Source organism: Leopardus geoffroyi, chromosome B3 (assembly GCF_018350155.1).
Source record: "Leopardus geoffroyi isolate Oge1 chromosome B3, O.geoffroyi_Oge1_pat1.0, whole genome shotgun sequence".
NCBI classification, from domain to species: Eukaryota; Metazoa; Chordata; class Mammalia; order Carnivora; family Felidae; genus Leopardus; species Leopardus geoffroyi.
The window spans coordinates 59,065,273-59,082,490 of NC_059337.1; the positions used below are offsets into that span (position 1 = coordinate 59,065,273).

At 39.1% G+C, this 17,218-nt stretch overlaps 1 protein-coding gene across 2 annotated transcripts in view; it reads left to right on the forward strand.

Moving 5' to 3' along the window:
• SPG11 (SPG11 vesicle trafficking associated, spatacsin) overlaps positions 1-17,218 on the forward strand; it is an 86,702-nt gene that overhangs the window by 52,409 nt on the left and 17,075 nt on the right. For both annotated transcript variants that reach the window (XM_045449891.1, XM_045449892.1), the window contains 8 exons: positions 463-628; positions 1,807-2,012; positions 2,276-2,384; positions 3,641-3,800; positions 4,410-4,682; positions 5,307-5,507; positions 6,274-6,381; positions 16,656-16,818. In XM_045449891.1, coding sequence (XP_045305847.1) covers positions 463-628; positions 1,807-2,012; positions 2,276-2,384; positions 3,641-3,800; positions 4,410-4,682; positions 5,307-5,507; positions 6,274-6,381; positions 16,656-16,818 — 1,386 coding nt within the window. The remainder of the gene's footprint in view (positions 1-462; positions 629-1,806; positions 2,013-2,275; positions 2,385-3,640; positions 3,801-4,409; positions 4,683-5,306; positions 5,508-6,273; positions 6,382-16,655; positions 16,819-17,218) is intronic.

Sequence of the window (17,218 nt, forward strand, 5' to 3'; positions counted from 1 at the left end):
TGGAGGAAGGTATAGTGAGTTGGCCTTGGTGAATAGAGGACTCATATAAATACGTTATGAAGGGATTTCATTGTGTTATGAGCTGCATGAATGAATTATAAAGCTCTTTTTGCAGATCATCGGCAGAGATTTTACAGGCCAAAGGATTACTGCCATTGTGAACTTAAATGATCATCAAATATAGAATTACGGCATATAAAATAAGTTCTGTGAGGAAAAAGCATAAATTATAAGTTTTTTATGCAGCTTCTCAGGTACATATTTTTGTGTAAAATGGAGGGCTACTGCTTCACATTAAAATAAACTATTACATTTTGGTGGTTCACAGTAATACATGGTGGTACAAAATGACAGTAACAGCTGGTTTTCTTTTACCATTGCAGAGTTAAGTTTCCCACGTACAAATTTGGAATTGATCATGGTGAAGTGAAGAGAATTAATATTGCTTTACTTTCCCCCCAGATGCAGGGAGTCATCTCCCGCATTTTTCTAGCCCTGACCTGGTTAATAAGTATGCTATAGTGGAGCGTCTGAATTTTGCTTATTATTTACAACATGGACGGCCTTCATTTGCATTTGGTACTTTTCTGGTCCAGGAATTAACCAAGAGCAAGACTCCCAAGCAGCTGTGAGTATTTAAAACATAATTTGTACTCTTAATAAAAGGCATATCTGAGTATTTTTCACATGTATTTGAAAAAAAATTCTGAAAATATATCACAGTGAAATAATTATATCTGGCTAGTAATTTAGTGTTCTTTTTTTTCCCCTTTGTGCTTTTCTGTATATCCCAAGTGTGGGGAATTTAGTGTATCTTTGTTAATAGGAAAAAAGATAATAAAGATAATATTAAAAGATTCTTTTTATGTCTTTTAAAATTCTGTTTAAAACAGAAAAATGACCCAGGAGCTTGCCAAATATTAGTGGTTCCTCTAAAGAGGGAATTGTATATATAATAAGATGTGAATTCTGTATTTATGATCTTCATTTTTTATAATTCACTTTTATAAAGTACAGAATTTGGAGAAGTATTTTATATAATCAGCTAAATATAGATTTATTTTATTTATTGATTTGTCTTATAGCTAACAAAGTAATGCATTTTTATGGTAAAATGTTCAAGTAATTCAGAATGGTGAAAAATGAAAGATAAAAGTCCCTGAGTCTCCTGTCTTCATCCTACATAGTAAATTAATACGGTTATTTTTGTGTGCATCTGTCCTTGAAATTTGTCTCCGCTTGTAAAACTAATATAAATGGGGACACTTGGGTGGTTCAGTCAGTTAAGTGTCTCTGGATTTCAAGTCAGGTCATGATCTCACAATTCTAAGATCGAGCCCCGCATGAGGGTCTGTACTGACAGCATGGAGCCTGCCTAGGATTCTCCCTCTCTCTCTGCTCCTCCCATGTGTGTGTGCTCCCTATCTAAAAATAAACATTAAAAAGAAATTTTAAAACCTAATATGTCAACTTTAATTGGCATTAATTTTCTTGGTAGTATGTATATATATTCATAATTGATAAGATCACAAGTTGACAGTCTTTCAGAAGTTCTGTGTTCCTTGGATGAAGTTGGAAGCAAGAATAATTTGGCTTATAAACAGGTGTTTTAGGAGAAGGTGAAATGTAAGGGAATGGGGAGCTATGGAGACAACTAAAAACTGCCAAGAACTTAAATGGGTGTGTGCAGGGGGCAAAAATCATAGGTGTCTGACGCTTCATGTATCACTGTGTAATTCTGGCTGCTCTTCCTGTTGAGAAACAATTTTCATATCCTGATGTGATTTTGATTCCTTCCTTTTTCAGGGTCCAGCAAGTAGGCAATGAAGCCTATGTTTTAGGACTCTCCTCCTTCTACATACCTTCAATAGCAGCTGCATGTGTTTGTTTCTTAGAACTGCTTGGCCTCGACAGCCTAAAGCTCAGAGTTGATATGAAAGTGGCCAATATAATTTTGAGCTACAAGTGTAGAAATGAAGATGCTCAGTACAGCTGTGTCAGAGAGTCTCTAGGTACAGCACCTTTTCTATCTGGGGTTTGTTTTGTTCAGGGGACAAGGGATGAATAGGTCTGAGGCACTGGATTATGAGTGGTTGGGGGAGAAACAGTTACCTTCCTGTCTCATTCTTTTCCGGCAGAATGTTTGCACTTTATGTCACTTTTTTGGGCCTTTTAATTAGGTTCTGAAATGGCCCAAGGCCACACTCTTCAAACAGAAATTCCCAGTGCCTGACCCTTTCTCTTCACCATATTTTATTGTTTATATTTCTTACAGCTGAAAAACTATCTAAACTGGCTATGGGTGAAAAGGCAACCATAGAAGAATTGCTTATTCTTTTAGAAGAAGGTATATGGAGCAGCATTCAGCAGCAGGAAATAAATAGGTTTGTTGAATTGCAACCTCAGTCTTTTTTCCAGCAAGCTTTAATCTTCCAAGCTGTGTTTGCCTAGTCTTTCTTCTAACGCCTCACATATTTTTATCAGTCCTTTCAAGTCTTCTTACTCAGCCAGCGTATAGCAGATACTTGGTAAATGGACAAGGATTTTAATTTCTTCTTGCCATTAGTAAAAGGAGGGTGAGGGACGCCTGGGTGGCTCAGTCGGTTGGGCGGCCGACTTCGGCTCAGGTCATGATCTCACGGCCTGTGAGTTCGAGCCCCGAGTCAGGCTCTGTGCTGACAGCTCAGAGCCTGGAGCCTGTTTCGGACTCTGTGTCTCCCTCTCTGTGACCCTCCCCCATTCATGCTCTGTCTCTCTCTGTCTCAAATAAACCTTAAAAAAAAATTTAAAAAAAAAAAAAAAAAGGAGGGTGAAAATAATTATTCACTCTTTAGAGATAGAGTTTCCAAGAGATGGAAAAGTGCTCTGTCTCCTCCACTGTCCTGCTGGTCAGAGGAATCTCTTAAGTGTCACATATTGAAATCATTTAAGAAGATGTGGGATGGATCTCACAAAATTTGACTCTAAGTGATGTCCTTAATTTTTTCTTCCTAATGTATGTTAGTTGATAATGAAAGTTGAGGTGACCATCTATCCACAAAAACCCCTCTACATACACATTTATGCCATCTTTCCTCTGTGCTACGCCACCTGGGGTAACCCTGGGGTGACCCCAGACTGTGGCAAGGCACACTCTTCTCCTATACCTGCTGTCAATGGCTCTGTTTTCAGCTGTTTCCTGCTGCCAGTAGGAACAGGTACTCCCTGTCTACAGCCATACCACCCTGAACGCGCCTGATCTAGGAACAGGTACTCCCCACTTAGGAAGCCCATGCACTTGTCTGCACTCTGATACTGTAAATCATGCAAAAACAGTTAAGCACTCAGGAAGTGTCTTGACTGACTGTTTATGCAGTTCTCCTTAAGATGGTATATAGCTACTATATCTACTGATAGATACTTGGCTGATAAAAGAAATGAATTCTGCTAGTATACTAAGAAAGCTTTTGTGTTATGGGTGCAGGAGTCCTCTTTTTTCCACCACTGTTTTCCAGAACAGCCTACTAAACATTGATATTTGTTGAAAGGCTTTTTAGAACATATGCTGTGGTTAAATTTATTTAATGTTTACTAATTTTCCAGTTTAAAATTAAAGCTATATCTTAACAAGTTTGTTTTTTCCTCTACTGCCCAATTACAGGATATCTAGTGAATCTAGCAGCCAGTGGGCATTAGCGGTACAGTTCTGCAGGATCCACAATGTGAAACTGAGCACATCTTATCTCAGAGAATGTGCCAAAGCAAATGATTGGTTACAGTTCATTATTCACAGTCAACTCCATAACTATCACCCAGAGGAGGTAAGCCACCATTTGTTCCCAACTATTCAAGAAGAGGAAATTAGAAGACTTCTGGGAAGAAAAGTAGTGTTCTTTCTGTTGTGTGTACCTAGGCTTTTGTTTTATATGATGCTACTGTTTTTACTAAGATTTCAGTGGATTGGCTTCAGTTAAAGGACTAATCATTAGGGGTGCCTGGGTGGCTCAGTCAGTTAAGTGTTTGACTTCGGCTCAGGTTGTGATCTCACGGTTCGTGGGTTCGAGCCCCGCGTCGGGCTCTGTGCGGACAGCTCAGACCTTAGAGCCTGCTTCAGATTCTGTGTCTCTCTCTCTTTCTCTCTGCAGCCCCACCCCCTCATGCTCTATCTCAAAAATAAATAAACATTAAAATTTTTTTTTAAAAAAACGGACTAATCATTAGTGTTAAAGAGCTGAAGGAAGAGGTTTTTGTGACTCCAGATTGAATATGGAAATTCACTCCAAAGCAATAAATTACTTTGTAAAATTCCATGGTCACTTCCCCTGCACGCAGTTCAGGGTGAGAAAGAACAATTTGCCTCTGCTTTTCTCAAACATTTTTCAGCTCCAGGTGAAATTGACAGTTGTCTTTTTTAATCGTCTGTTTTCTAGGTGAAATCTCTTCTTCAATATTTCAGTCCTGTCCTTGAAGACCACTTAAGATTGGCTTTTGAGAACTTGCCCTTAGTGTCCAACTCCAGGATGGACAGTGATCAAGTCTGCAACAGGTCTCCCCAGGAATTCCAGGGAAACAAAGAAGAGATGACCGATCTCTTTGAAGTTCTGCTCCAGTGCTCGGAGGAGCCAAACTCTGGGTCCTGGCTCCTAGCTGAAGCAGTGAAACAACAGGCCCCTATCCTTAGTGTCTTGGCCTCATGTCTCCAGGTGAGGATAATGAAAAACCTAAATTAAGGACCCAGAGAGCAAGAGGAACAGTGGAGAGGGACTGGGAAGGCTGATAATCAGAGAGGAAGTGGGGTGATGATGTGAGGCTCCAGCCTGTGTTTTCAAGGCCACTGTCACTTTTGTGCTTTTCCAGCTTAGGCTCCAGGCCATCTAATAGTACACTTTTTTGTACGTTGATACTCAATAACTCGGGTGATCAGAGCCTTGCTTCCTGGTTGGCAAAGAGAAGGGACCCTGCCTCTTGAGCAAAGAAGTGGGATGCTGTAGCCAGCCCCTTGATCAGCCTTTCTGTGGAAGGCTGTCTTGTTTTCTTATACTTTGTATTTCCACGACTTCCATGTATACCTGCTCAGTCTCTTGGTCCTTTGACATGTTACGCTCTGCAGAATAGTTTATAATAATCCCTTGTTGTTTATTAGTGTTTATTTCATGTTTGAAGGCTTTTCAAGCTATTTTAACCAATTTATTGTTGGTGAGGTGACTTGTTCTAAACAGGACATATCCATCCATGGTTGTAGCATTGCTGGCAATTCCCAACTCCCTCCGTCAGGTAATCCAGACACAATTGTTATTTTATTTTGAAAAGTTTTTATCCAATGGCAGGGTGCCAGTACTATTCCTTGTCTCTGTGTTTGGATCATCACATCTGTGGAGGAGAGTGTTGCAGCCGAAGCAACAGGACACATTCAGGGCTCAGTGGAGGGCCACACGTGGGAGCTTCAAGACCTCTCAGTCATCTGGAAAACATTATTAACAAGGCGGAAGAGCAAAACTCTCATCAGAGGTTTCCACCTTTTCTTGAAGGTAGTGATAGTCACTTCATTTCTTTCCTTGAGTTTAAAAAGGTTACTTCAGAATATTCCCATTGGATTTTTCAATTGTTGTAACCCTGGGTTTTTTGGGGTTTTTTAGCCAACAACAAATAATGATAATAGAACTACCATTTATTTAGCAAAGAGCTTTAAATTTATTTTAGCCAGTTCTCAAAATAATCCAATACAAAGACAGTATTATATGAAGATGTTATGAAATGGTATTATCCTCATTTTATACAGTAACAAGCTTGGGCTTGTAGAACTTAGGTATCTTTCCCCAGGGTCTCAAAGTGTTTTAGTAAGTAGTATATTTATAGTTCAGATCTATACTTTCTCATTCCAAAACTCCTGTCTTCTGACTGAAAAGCTTTCACCAAAGTGATAGAAATGCCCCAGACAGCTGTAGGTTGGCAGCTCTCTGGAGCCCATTTTCCAGGAGTGTATGTAGAGGTGTCCTAGCGCCATCTAGTGGAACATCTCCAGCTCGTGTGCAGTGGACCAAGTATACATACAACAGACAGAAAATGGACTGTTGAGTAGGTGTACCCGGCCTGAATATCTTTTTTCTAAAAGGTAAAAGAAATATAAATTTAATCTTTCTTTTTAACATATATGGCTTAATTCTACGATGAAACTGTTACTACTAGTACTTATGTTTTTACTTTAACCTCTTATATTGATTGGCATTGTTCATTGAGAAAATAGCATTGATTGAATTCACGATTTTGTAATTTCATTCAAACTCTTTCTTAAAGGATTCCCCACTACTGTTGATGATGGAGATGTATGAACTATGTATGTTCTTTAAGAATTATAAGGAAGCTGAAGTTAAACTTCTGGAGTTCCAAAAAAGCTTTGAGACTGTAAGTTGGAATCATACTGCTCTTTGTGGCTGATCTGAAATTGGGTAGCGTGGCCCATCATCTGTTAGTAGTCAGGATATGACAGGCGAATGGCTGGTATGTGTCATAATTCATACCAACTCATTTGTACTGTTCCAGAGGTGTGTGTGGGGGGGGGGGGGTAGGACAAGAGTCACAGTGGCCTTGCTTACAGCACCTCAGTTGCCAGTCATGACAGAGAGGTTTCATCTAATGTGTTAATTCTAATCAGGGTCCCGAGCTGCAGCCAAGCTCAGTGGGAAAGGGATTAACAGGATCTGCTATGGATGCTTGAGAGGAGTATGGTGGTGTGTGAGCCACACTTTGCCACTCTAACAGAACTGCCAACAGCACTGAGCATGAAGGGTGCGTAATACTGCTGTATTTGCTGTGGCAGAAAATAATTGCCTTTTCCATCCAGAGTTCTCGTAGTCCCTGTCCAAATGATGCTGAGCCTTGTGGTCCATTTCAGGATTCACCGTTTCAGTACTTGTTTCAGGCCTGTTAATCATGTGGAGCTAATTAACCCTATGGAAGAAAGAGGAAGATATAAGGAAGGAAAAGAGATGTGCCTTAGTCCTCCGTGGGGTTTTAGCACTTTTGCTTTCTCTAACCCCAAAAGAACTCGATGATAAACGACACAAAACTATATACTGATTCTACCCAACAAATATATCACAGTGGAACCAGTATAGGCTTTTGCTCTAAATCAATAACTGTAATGAAGATTTAAAAGTTAAATTATTTGAAAATATTGAATAAATTATTGAAATATGCCTGAGGTTACAAAATCACAGCAAATAGGAACATTAATGTCCTCAAGTCTAGCACTTTTCCATGGCTGGGGCTCTGCTAGATTTTTCTTTTCTTTTCTTTTCTTTTCTTTTTTTGACATTATTTTTTATTTTAGCAAAATACACATACCACTTACGATTTTAACCATTGAGTATATAGTTAGTGGTATTAAATACATTCCCATTATTGCGTGACCATCACCACCATCCATCCTCATCACACTTTTCATGTTGTGAAACTGAAACTCTGTACTCAGTAAACAATAACTCCCCATTCTCCTTTATCCCCAGCCTCTGGCAACCATGATTCTACGTTTTGTATTTATGATTTGATTACTTTAAGTACCTCATGTAAGTTGAATTATACAGTATTTGTCCCTTTTGTGACAGGTTTATTTCCCTTAGCATGACGTTCTCAGGGTTCATCCATGTTGTAGCATATTGCAGAATTTCCTTCCTTTTAAATGCAATAAAATTCCATTGTGCTTTATATACCACATTTTGCTTCTCTGTTCATCTACCCATGAATATTTGGGTGGCTTCTATGTTTTCACTATGCTGCTATGAACATGGTATACAAATAGCTCTTGGAGACCCTGCTTTCAAGTCTTTGAGGAATCCTCCCAGAAGTGGAATTGCCAGACAATATGGTAACTCTGTTTTTAATATTTTGAGGAATTGTCATACTGCTTTCCATAGCAGCTGCACTATTTTACATCGCTGCAACAATGCACAAGGGTTCCATTTTCTCCATATCCTTCCTCTTCAATGCTTGTTAGCTGTTTTTTGTTCCTTTTTGTTTTTAAGTAAGCTCTACGCCCAGTCTGGAGACCCCAAGATCAAGAGCTGCATGCTGTACCAACTGAGCCAGCCAGCCTCTCCATTGTTTTCTGTTCTTTTTTCTTTTTTTTTTTTTTTTAATTTTTTAACGTTTATTTTTGAGAGAGCGAGAGAGAGCATTAGTGGGGGTGGGCCAGAGAGAGAGAGACACAGAATCCGAAGCAGGCTCCAGGATCTGAGCTGTCAGCACAGAGCCCGACATGGGTCTCGAACCCACGAACTGTGAGATCATGACCTGAGCCGAAGTCAGACGCTTAACTGACCGAGCCACCCAGGCGCCCCAGATTACTGTTTTTTCTGATAGTAGTCATCCTAATGGGTGTGAGGTGGTATCTCATTGTAGTTTTTTTGCATTTCCCTAATGATTAATGATGTTGAGCATCTTCTCATGCTTACTGGCTGTATATCATCTTTGGAAAAATGTCTATTTAAGCCTTTGGCCCATTTTTGAATTGGGTTAATTTTGTTGTTGAGTTTTAGGAATCCTGTATATAATTGAGTTATTAATCCCATATCAGACATATGATTTGCAAATATTTTCTCCCATTCTCTAGGTTGCCTTTTTACTGTCGATAGTGTCTTTCCTTAAGTTTTCACGAAGTTCAATTTGCCTATCTTTTCCCTTGTTACTTGTGCCTTTAGTGTCCTATCCAAGAAATTATTGCCAGATCTAGAGTTGTGAAACTTTTGTCCTATGTTTTCTTCTAAGAGTTTTTATTGTGTTTAGGTCTCATATTTAGGTCCTTGGCCCATTTTGAGTTAATTCTTATATAAGGATCCAACTTCATTCTTTGCATGTGGATATTCAGTTTTCCCAGCACCATTTGTTGAAAATACTGTCCTTTCCTCATTGAATGGCTTGGCACCCTTGTCAAAAATCATTAGACCATATATGTGAGGGTGTATTTCTGGGCCTTCTGTTCTATCCTATTGGTCTTTATGTCTGTCTCTATGCCAGTAGCACACTGTTTTGATTATTATATCTTTGTAGTAAGTTTTGAATTCAGGGAGAATGAGGTCTCCAGTTTTGTTCTTTTTCAAGATTATTTTGGCTATTGAGGGTCTCTTAAAATTCCATATGATTTTAGGATGGTTTTTCTATTTCTGTCAAAACGCATCATTGGGATTTTAATAGGGATTGCACTGAATCCAAAGATCACTTTGGAGAATATAGATGTTTTAACAATATTAAGGCTTCCAACCCATGAGCATGGCATGTGTTTCCATTTATTTATGTCTTTAATTTCAGCAGTGTTTTGTAGTTTTCATTGTACAAGGCTTTTACCTCATTGATTAAGTTAATTCCTAAGTAACTTATCCTTTTTGATGCTTTTGGAAATGGAGTTCTTTCTGTAATTTCCTTTCCGGGTTGTTTGTTGTTTGTGTATAGAAATGCAACTGATTTTTGGGTGTTGACTTTTTATCCTGCTACTTTGCTGAATTCACTTATTCCGAGTTGTGTGTGTGTGTGTGTGTGTGTGTGTGTGTGTGTGTGTGTGATTGTTAGGGTTTTCTTACATGTAAGATCATACTGTGTGAAAAGATCATTTTATTTTCTTCTTTTCCAATTTGGTGCATTTTTTCCCCTTGCCTAAAGGTTCTGGCTAGAACCTTCAGTCAGTGCTGGGTGGAATAGAAGTGATGAAAGCAGACATCCTTGCCTTGTTTCTGATCTTAGAAGAATGGTTTCAGTCTTCCACCTTTGAGTAAAATGTTCACTGTGGGTTTGTCACATGTGGCTTTTATTATGTGGGGTAGTTTCTTCCTATCCCCAGTTTGTTAAGTTGTTTATTTTTTTAACCTTGAAATGGTGTTGAATTTTGCCACTTTTTTTTACATCAATTGAAATGGTCGTGTGGGTTTTTTTTTCCTATCTTCTGTTGATACGATGTATACATTGATTAGTTTTTTGTATGTTGAACCATCCTTGCATCCCAGGAATAAATCCTGTTTGGTAATGGTGAATAATCCTTTTAATATGCTGCTGAATTCAGCTTGCCAGTATTTTTTAAAATGTTTTTTAATACTTATTTTTGAGAGAGACAGAGACAGAGCACAAGTCAGGAGAGGGACAGAGAGAGGGAGATAAAGAATTCGAAGCAGGCTCCAGGCTTCGCACTGTCAGCACAGAGCCCGATGTGGGGCTCAAACTCACAAGCTGTGAGATCATGACCTGAGTGAAAGTCGGACCCCTAACCGACAGAGCCACCCAGGCGCCCCTCAGTTTGCCAGTATTTTTTTGAGGATTTTTTTTACATCAGTGTTTGTAAGGGATGTGGTCTATAATTTTCTTGTAGTGTCTTCATCTGTCTTTAGTATTAAGATTATGCTGGTTTCATAAAATGAGTTGGGAAGTGTTCCTTCTACTTCAGTTTTTTAGAAAAGTTTGCAAAATATTGGTAGTAGTTCTTCTTTAAATGTTTTTAGACCTCACCAGTGAAGCCATCGTGTCCAGGGCTTTCCTTTGTTCATAGTACTCTGTTATAATCCTTTTTTTTTTTTTTTTTTAAGTTTATTTATTTTGAGGGTGCTGGTTGGCCCAGTCATTAAGCATCTGACTTCAGCTCAGGTCATGATCTCACAGTTGGTGAGTTTGAGTCCCACATTGGGAGAGTGTGAGCCCCGCTTTGGGTGAGCTCGAGCCCCACTCGAGAAATAAATAATCCTTTTTATCTGTAGAATGACCCAACGTTCATTTCTGATTTTAGTAATTTGAGACCTCTCTCTATAAAAAATGTTTAATTTCAATAATAAAACCACAGTTTTATTTTTTCAATCTTCCTTTTGTAGTGACTTCTAACTTTATCCTATTGTGGTCAGAGAAGATACTTTGTATGATCTCTGCCTTTTGAAATCTCTTGAAACTTATGGCTTAATGTATGGTCTGTCCTGCAAAATACCTCATGTGCACTTGAGAAGAATATGTTTTCTGTTGTTCTTAGGTAAAATGTTCTGCACCTGTCTGTTAAATCTATTCAGTTTATTGTGTCAAGCCCTGTATTGTTTTTGTCTGATTATTCTATCCATTAGTGTGAGTGAGGTATTGCAGTCTCCAACTATTATTATTTCTTGCTTCAATTCCATCAGCTTTTGCTTCATGTATTTTGGAAATCCATCATTAGGTGTGTAAATGTTTATAATTGTTACATTTTCTTGCTGTATTAAACCTTTTATGAGTATCTACTCTCCTTCTCTGTAAACTTTTTTGATTAAAAGTTTGATATTAGCATAGCCACCTCCACTCTTTTTTGGTTACTATTTGCATGGAATACCTTCTTCCATCCTTCCACTTTCAACCTGTTTATGTCTTTGGATCTCAAGTGACTCTCTTGTAGACAGCACATAGTTGGATCATGTGTTTTTGTCTATTCTGATCTCTGTCTTTTAATTGGAGAGCTTAATCCATTTATATTTGAAATAATTACTTACCAGAAAGAACTTACTTCTGCCATTGTGCTGTTGGTTTTCTTTATACTTTGTAGCTTTATCGTTTCTCATTTCCTTCATTACTGTTTTCTTTTGTGTTTAGTTGATTTTTGTAGTGAAATGTTTAAATTCCTTTCTGATTTCATTTTGTGCCTATCCTGTAGCTGTTTTCTTTGTGGTTACAATGAGTTTATAACAGCTTAACTTCAATAACATACAAAAAGTATTCCTGCAGCTCCAACCTCACCCCCTTTAATTGTTCATGTCACCAAATTACGTCTTTATAGATTATATGCCCAAAGACATAAATAATTCCTTTAAGGGCATTTAGTCTCTTAAATTATGAAGAAAACAATAGTTGGAGTTACAAACCAAAGTTACAGTAATACCAGCTTTTATACTAATAATTGTTCTTTTTTTCTTTAATGCATTAGTCTCTTAAATCATATGGAGAGTAAAAACCCCTTGCTACAGTAATACAGGCTTGTATAATGGCCCATGTATTTATGTTTATTGAGTTCTTTATTTCTCCATATTACTTTGAGGTATCGTCTAGTGTCCTTTCATTTACCTTACAGGACTCCCCTGAGCATCACTTATAGGAACAGTCTACTAGTCAAAGACTCCCTCAGCTTTTGTTTCCCTGGGAATGTCTTAATTTCCCCCTCACTTTTGAAGGATAGTTTTGCTGGATATATCAGCCCATGGGGTGCCTGGGTAACTCAGTCGGTTAAGTGTCTGACTTTGGCTCAGGTCATGATCTCACAGGTCATGGGATCGAGCCCCACATTGGGCTCTGCACTGACAGTGTGGAGCCTGCTTGGGATTTTCTGTCCTCTTCTCTTTCTGCCCCTGTGTCATTCTCTTTCTCTCTCAAAATAAATAAAGGAATTTAATAAAACAATAAAACTAAAAAAAATTTAGAAAAATTTAAAAAGGAACACCCATTTAAATGTGTGTGTGTGTGTGTGTGTGTGTGTGTGTGTGTGTGTGTGTCTATGTATATCTCACCCCACTGTCTTTGGCCTCCACAGTTTCTAATAAGAACCTTGCAGATAATCTTCCTGAGGATCCCTTATATGTGACCAGTCCCTTCTCTCCTGTTACTTCCAAGATTCTTGTTGTTGTCGTTGTCGTCGTCGTCGTTGTTGTTGTTGTTTGCCTTAAGAAAGTTCAATTATTATGTGTCTCATTATGGGTTTCTTTCAGTTCACCTTGCTTACAGTTTGCTGAGCTTCTTGGATATTTATATTCATGTCTTCCCTCAAGTTTGGGGAGTTTTCACCCATTGTGTCTTCAAATATTCTCTCTACACCTTTCTGTCATCTTCTGGGACTCACATCATGCTTACATTGGTCCACTTGATGATGTCCCATCAGTCTCTTAGGCTCTGTTTGGTTTTCTTCAATCTTCTTTCTCTTCCTCAAACTTGATAATTTCTATTGTCCGGCCTTTAAGTTTGCTGATTCTTTCTTCTGTCTGCTCACATCTACCTTTGAATCCATGTAGTGAATTTGTTATTTTACTTGTCAGCTCCAGAATTTGTTTGTTTCCTTTTAGGTTTTCTCTTTCTTGGTATTTCCATTTTGTTCACACATCGTTTTCTTGACTTTCTCCACATCTTCCTCCGTTAAAACAGTTGTTTTAATGGTGTATCTGCCGTTAGGTCTATTTTAGGGACTGGTTATGTCAAAATTTTTTTCTTTTTGGGCCCTACTTTCCTGCTGATGTGTATGCCCTGTGATTCTCTGTTGAACTCTGGACATTTGAATCTAATGATGGTGGTAACCCTAGAAGTCAGATTCTCCCCCTTCCTCAGGGTTTGTTATTTTTTGTTATTGTTTTATTATTTTGGGTTTTGGGTGGCCAGAAGTCATTTCTGTGTCAAGGATCAGCACGATGTGTAAATCTAAGTAAGGTCTTCTTGGGTCTTTTCTAGCCTTTCCCTGCACATACACAGTAATTTCTAATTATCCTCATATATGCAGTTGTTTTTAAATGTCTCAGTCTTTATGTCTGGCTCCCAAAAGGGAAAAAAGCAAAAAATGAAGGGAGTGGGGAGGAAAAGGGTGCTAACCCTTTAAATCTCCTGGAAGTCAGGGGAGGAGTTCGTTGGAGCTTGCAACAGTGGGTGAGGTGAAACAACAATGACTGCCCACCTCTTTGTCTACACATCTGTGGCTGGAAGCAGCAACTGGGGATCAGAGCACCAATTTCTGATATTTGGAGGACAGTGTCCTTTTTGCCCCCACAACTCCTGCAAGCTGTGTGCAAGCTGCTCTAGGAACATGTGCATACACAACTGCCTCCCCTGTGGCTAGGGGTGAGGAGTGGGTTGCAGCTACTGTGGTAAGGACTGAAATTGATCAAAATTGTCAGCAATTTACCTGCCATTAGGCCTTCCTCTGGAACTCGCAAGCCTTCAACAGACTGCAGAGTTCCAAAATGATTGTATTGAACCGATTTGCCAGTGCAGTTGTTGTCTAGGTGAAGAGAGAGATGCTGGTGCTTTCTGCTCCTTCCCTCCACACCACCTTTTCAAAAGGAATTTATTTTTTAGAGCAGTTTTAGTTCATCATAAAATTAAGAGGAAGTTTCAGAGATTTTCCATATACCCTCTGCCCCCACACCTGTATAGACTCTCCCCGTTATCAACATCACAACACCAGCATGGTCCATTTGTTACCAAGGATGAACCTATACTGACACATCATAACACCCAAATCCATTGTTTACCTTGGGGTTTACTCTTAGTGTTATACATTCTTCAGGTATACATTTGGAGATATGCATAATGACTTATATGTGTTACAGTATCCTACATAGAAGTCTCATTGCCCTAAAAAATCTTCTCTACCTATTCATCCCTCCCACTCCGCACCCCAGGCACCCACTGATCTTTCTACTATCTTCATAGTTTTGCCTTTTTCAAAATGTGGTATAATTGGAATTGTATAGAATGTAGGCTTTTAGGATTGGCTTCTTTCATTTAGTAATATGCGTTTAAGTTTCCTTCATGTCTTTTCATGGCTTAATAGCTCATTTTTTTTTAGTGCTGAATATTACCTTGTCTGGATATACCACAGTCGATTTATTCATTCACCTACTAAAGGACATCTTGATTGCTTCCAAGTTTTAGCCATTATGAATAGAGGTGCTCTAAACAAAATTTTCAACTCCTTTGGGTAAATACCAAGGAGCATAATTGCTCGATCAAATGGTAAGCTTGTGTTTTGTTTTGTAAGAAACCATCAAACTTTTTTCCGAAGTGGCTGTATCGTTTGCATTCCCACTAGCAATGTATGCTGGTTCTTGTGGGTCCACATCCTTGCCAGCCTTTGGTGTTGTCAGTGTTCCAGATTCTGGCCGTTCTAATGGGTATGTTGTGATATGTCACTGTTTTAATTTGTATTTCCCTGATATATGATGCAGAGCATCTTTTCCTATGTTTATTTGCCATTTATATATCTTCTTTGGTGAGGTATCTGTTAAGGTCTTCAGCCTTTTTTTTTTTTTTTTTTTTTTAAAGTAAACTCTATGTCCAACATGGGGCTCAACTCACAATCCCAAGATCAAGAGTTGCATGCATGGGGCACCTAGGTGTCTCAGTCAGTTAAGCGTCCAACTTTGGCTCAGGTCATGATGACGGTTGATGTTTTGAAGTCCTGCATCAGGCTGTCTGCTCACAGCTCAGAGCCTGGAACCTGCTTCAGATTCTGTGCCTCCCTCTCTCTCTCTGCCCCTCCCCTGCTGTGCACTCTCTTTCTCTCTCAAAAGTAAGTAAATAAACATTTTTTTAAGAAGTTGCATGCTCTACCTACTGATCCATCCAAGTGCCCCCAGCCTATTTTTTTAATGGCGTTGTTTTTTTATTGTTTCATTTTAAGAGTTCTTTGTATATTTGGATAACATCCCATTATCAGATTTGTCTTTTGCAAATTCTTACAGTCTGTGGCTAGTCTTCTAATGCTCTTGACATTGTGTTTTGTAGAGCAGAAGTTTTTAATTTTAATGAAGTCAATCTGGGTAATTATGTTTTTATAGATTATCATCCAAGGTCATCTAAGTTTTCTCTTGTATAATCTTTTAGGAGTTTTATAGTTTTTCATTTTATATTTAGGTCCTCCCAGGTGGTTCTTATTCCTGTTTGACTGCCCCTGCTCCAGTTTCCTGTGGAGGGGCAGTGCACCTGTTCCATCCTTGCCTCAGCCCTTTACTTTCATGTATCTTTTCTTCTGACCAGTTCCATCACCTGCCTGCTATAGACTCTCTTCTAACAGCAGCAGGAGTAGGTAAACAAGTAAATAAAGACTAAGAACTAATTCTCTAATTCAAACTAATGTAGCCTGCTACTTGGGATCATCTTCCTATTAATATTGCCAGCATTTGATTGTAATGACATAAGTCTAGGCTTCTTTTTTTTTTTTTTTTTTTTTGTTGTTCAACGTTTATTTATTTTTGGGACAGAGAGAGACAGAGCATGAACGGGGGAGGGGCAGAGAGAGAGGGAGACACAGAATCGGAAGCAGGCTCCAGGCTCTGAGCCATCAGCCCAGAGCCTGACGCGGGGCTCGAACTCACGGACCGCGAGATCGTGACCTGGCTGAAGTCGGACGCTTAACCGACTGTGCCACCCAGGCGCCCCAAGTCTAGGCTTCTTAATTGAGATCCTTTTCTAATGATAATGTAAACTACATGCAAAGTGGTAGAACAAGTTGGGCAATGTTAAATCTTTCTAAGAGGTCTTGATATATGAATTTCAGATCTTCTGGACTCCAGGGCAGCCCTAGATCCCTCTCCAAAGCTGTTAGGTGAAACATGTCAGGTTAATTTCACAGCAACTCACAGCATTGTTAGTTTGGCTGTCACTGACTTGCGGGTATTCGCATCAGTTCACTCCATGGTTAGCGTTCAGTCTTTAGGTCTCTAGTCCATCTTTGACTTTGACACACACAGCTCTCTACAGCAGGACATCTCACAAAGAGAGTATCTGCAAAGCTGTCAAGGAGGGCTTGTTTTTGCACTCCTCTGAGGCATACTTCCATTTCCTGTCATGTGGAAAGGACCTGAATAAGTGTCCCCCTTTGTGACAGGAAATGACTTTTGGTGGTACCTTGGCTTTCTTAGATGTTCCCAAATTTGGAGGTTTTGATTTGCTGTGAAATCACCTTTCCTGACCCCCTTTTATTTTCATAGGTTGAAACAACAGCCACAAGGGTCCATGCTACCATCCCTGCTGCGTGGCTGAAGGAGCAGGTGTGTTTTCTTTTGAAGCTTATGCTGCAGCAGTGTGGGACCCAGTATGAACTGGGGAAGCTTTTACAGCTATTTGTTGGAATAGAACATCTCTTCTGTGATGGTAAGAGACAGTCCTTAAACTAAAGTTGTTAGGAAATTAGCTTTCTTTTTTTTTTTTTTTTTTTTAGTTTATTTATTTTGAGAGAGAGAAAGAGCAAGCAGGGGAGGGGCAGAGAGTGCAAGAATTCCAAGCAGGCTCTGCACTGTCAGCGTAGAGCCCCATGTGGGGCTTGGACCCACAAACCATGAGATTATGACAGGAGCCAAAACAGAGTCAGACACTTAACCGACTGAGCCACCAGGCACCCCCAAATTAGCTTTCTTAATCTTGAAAATATTTTAGAAGGGCATTCAGGAAAATAAAATACATATAACATTACATTTATAGTCCATAATGAGGTATGAAGAAGAGGTTGCAGGAATCTTCAATCATGGTGAAAACATTCAAAACATAGCACAAC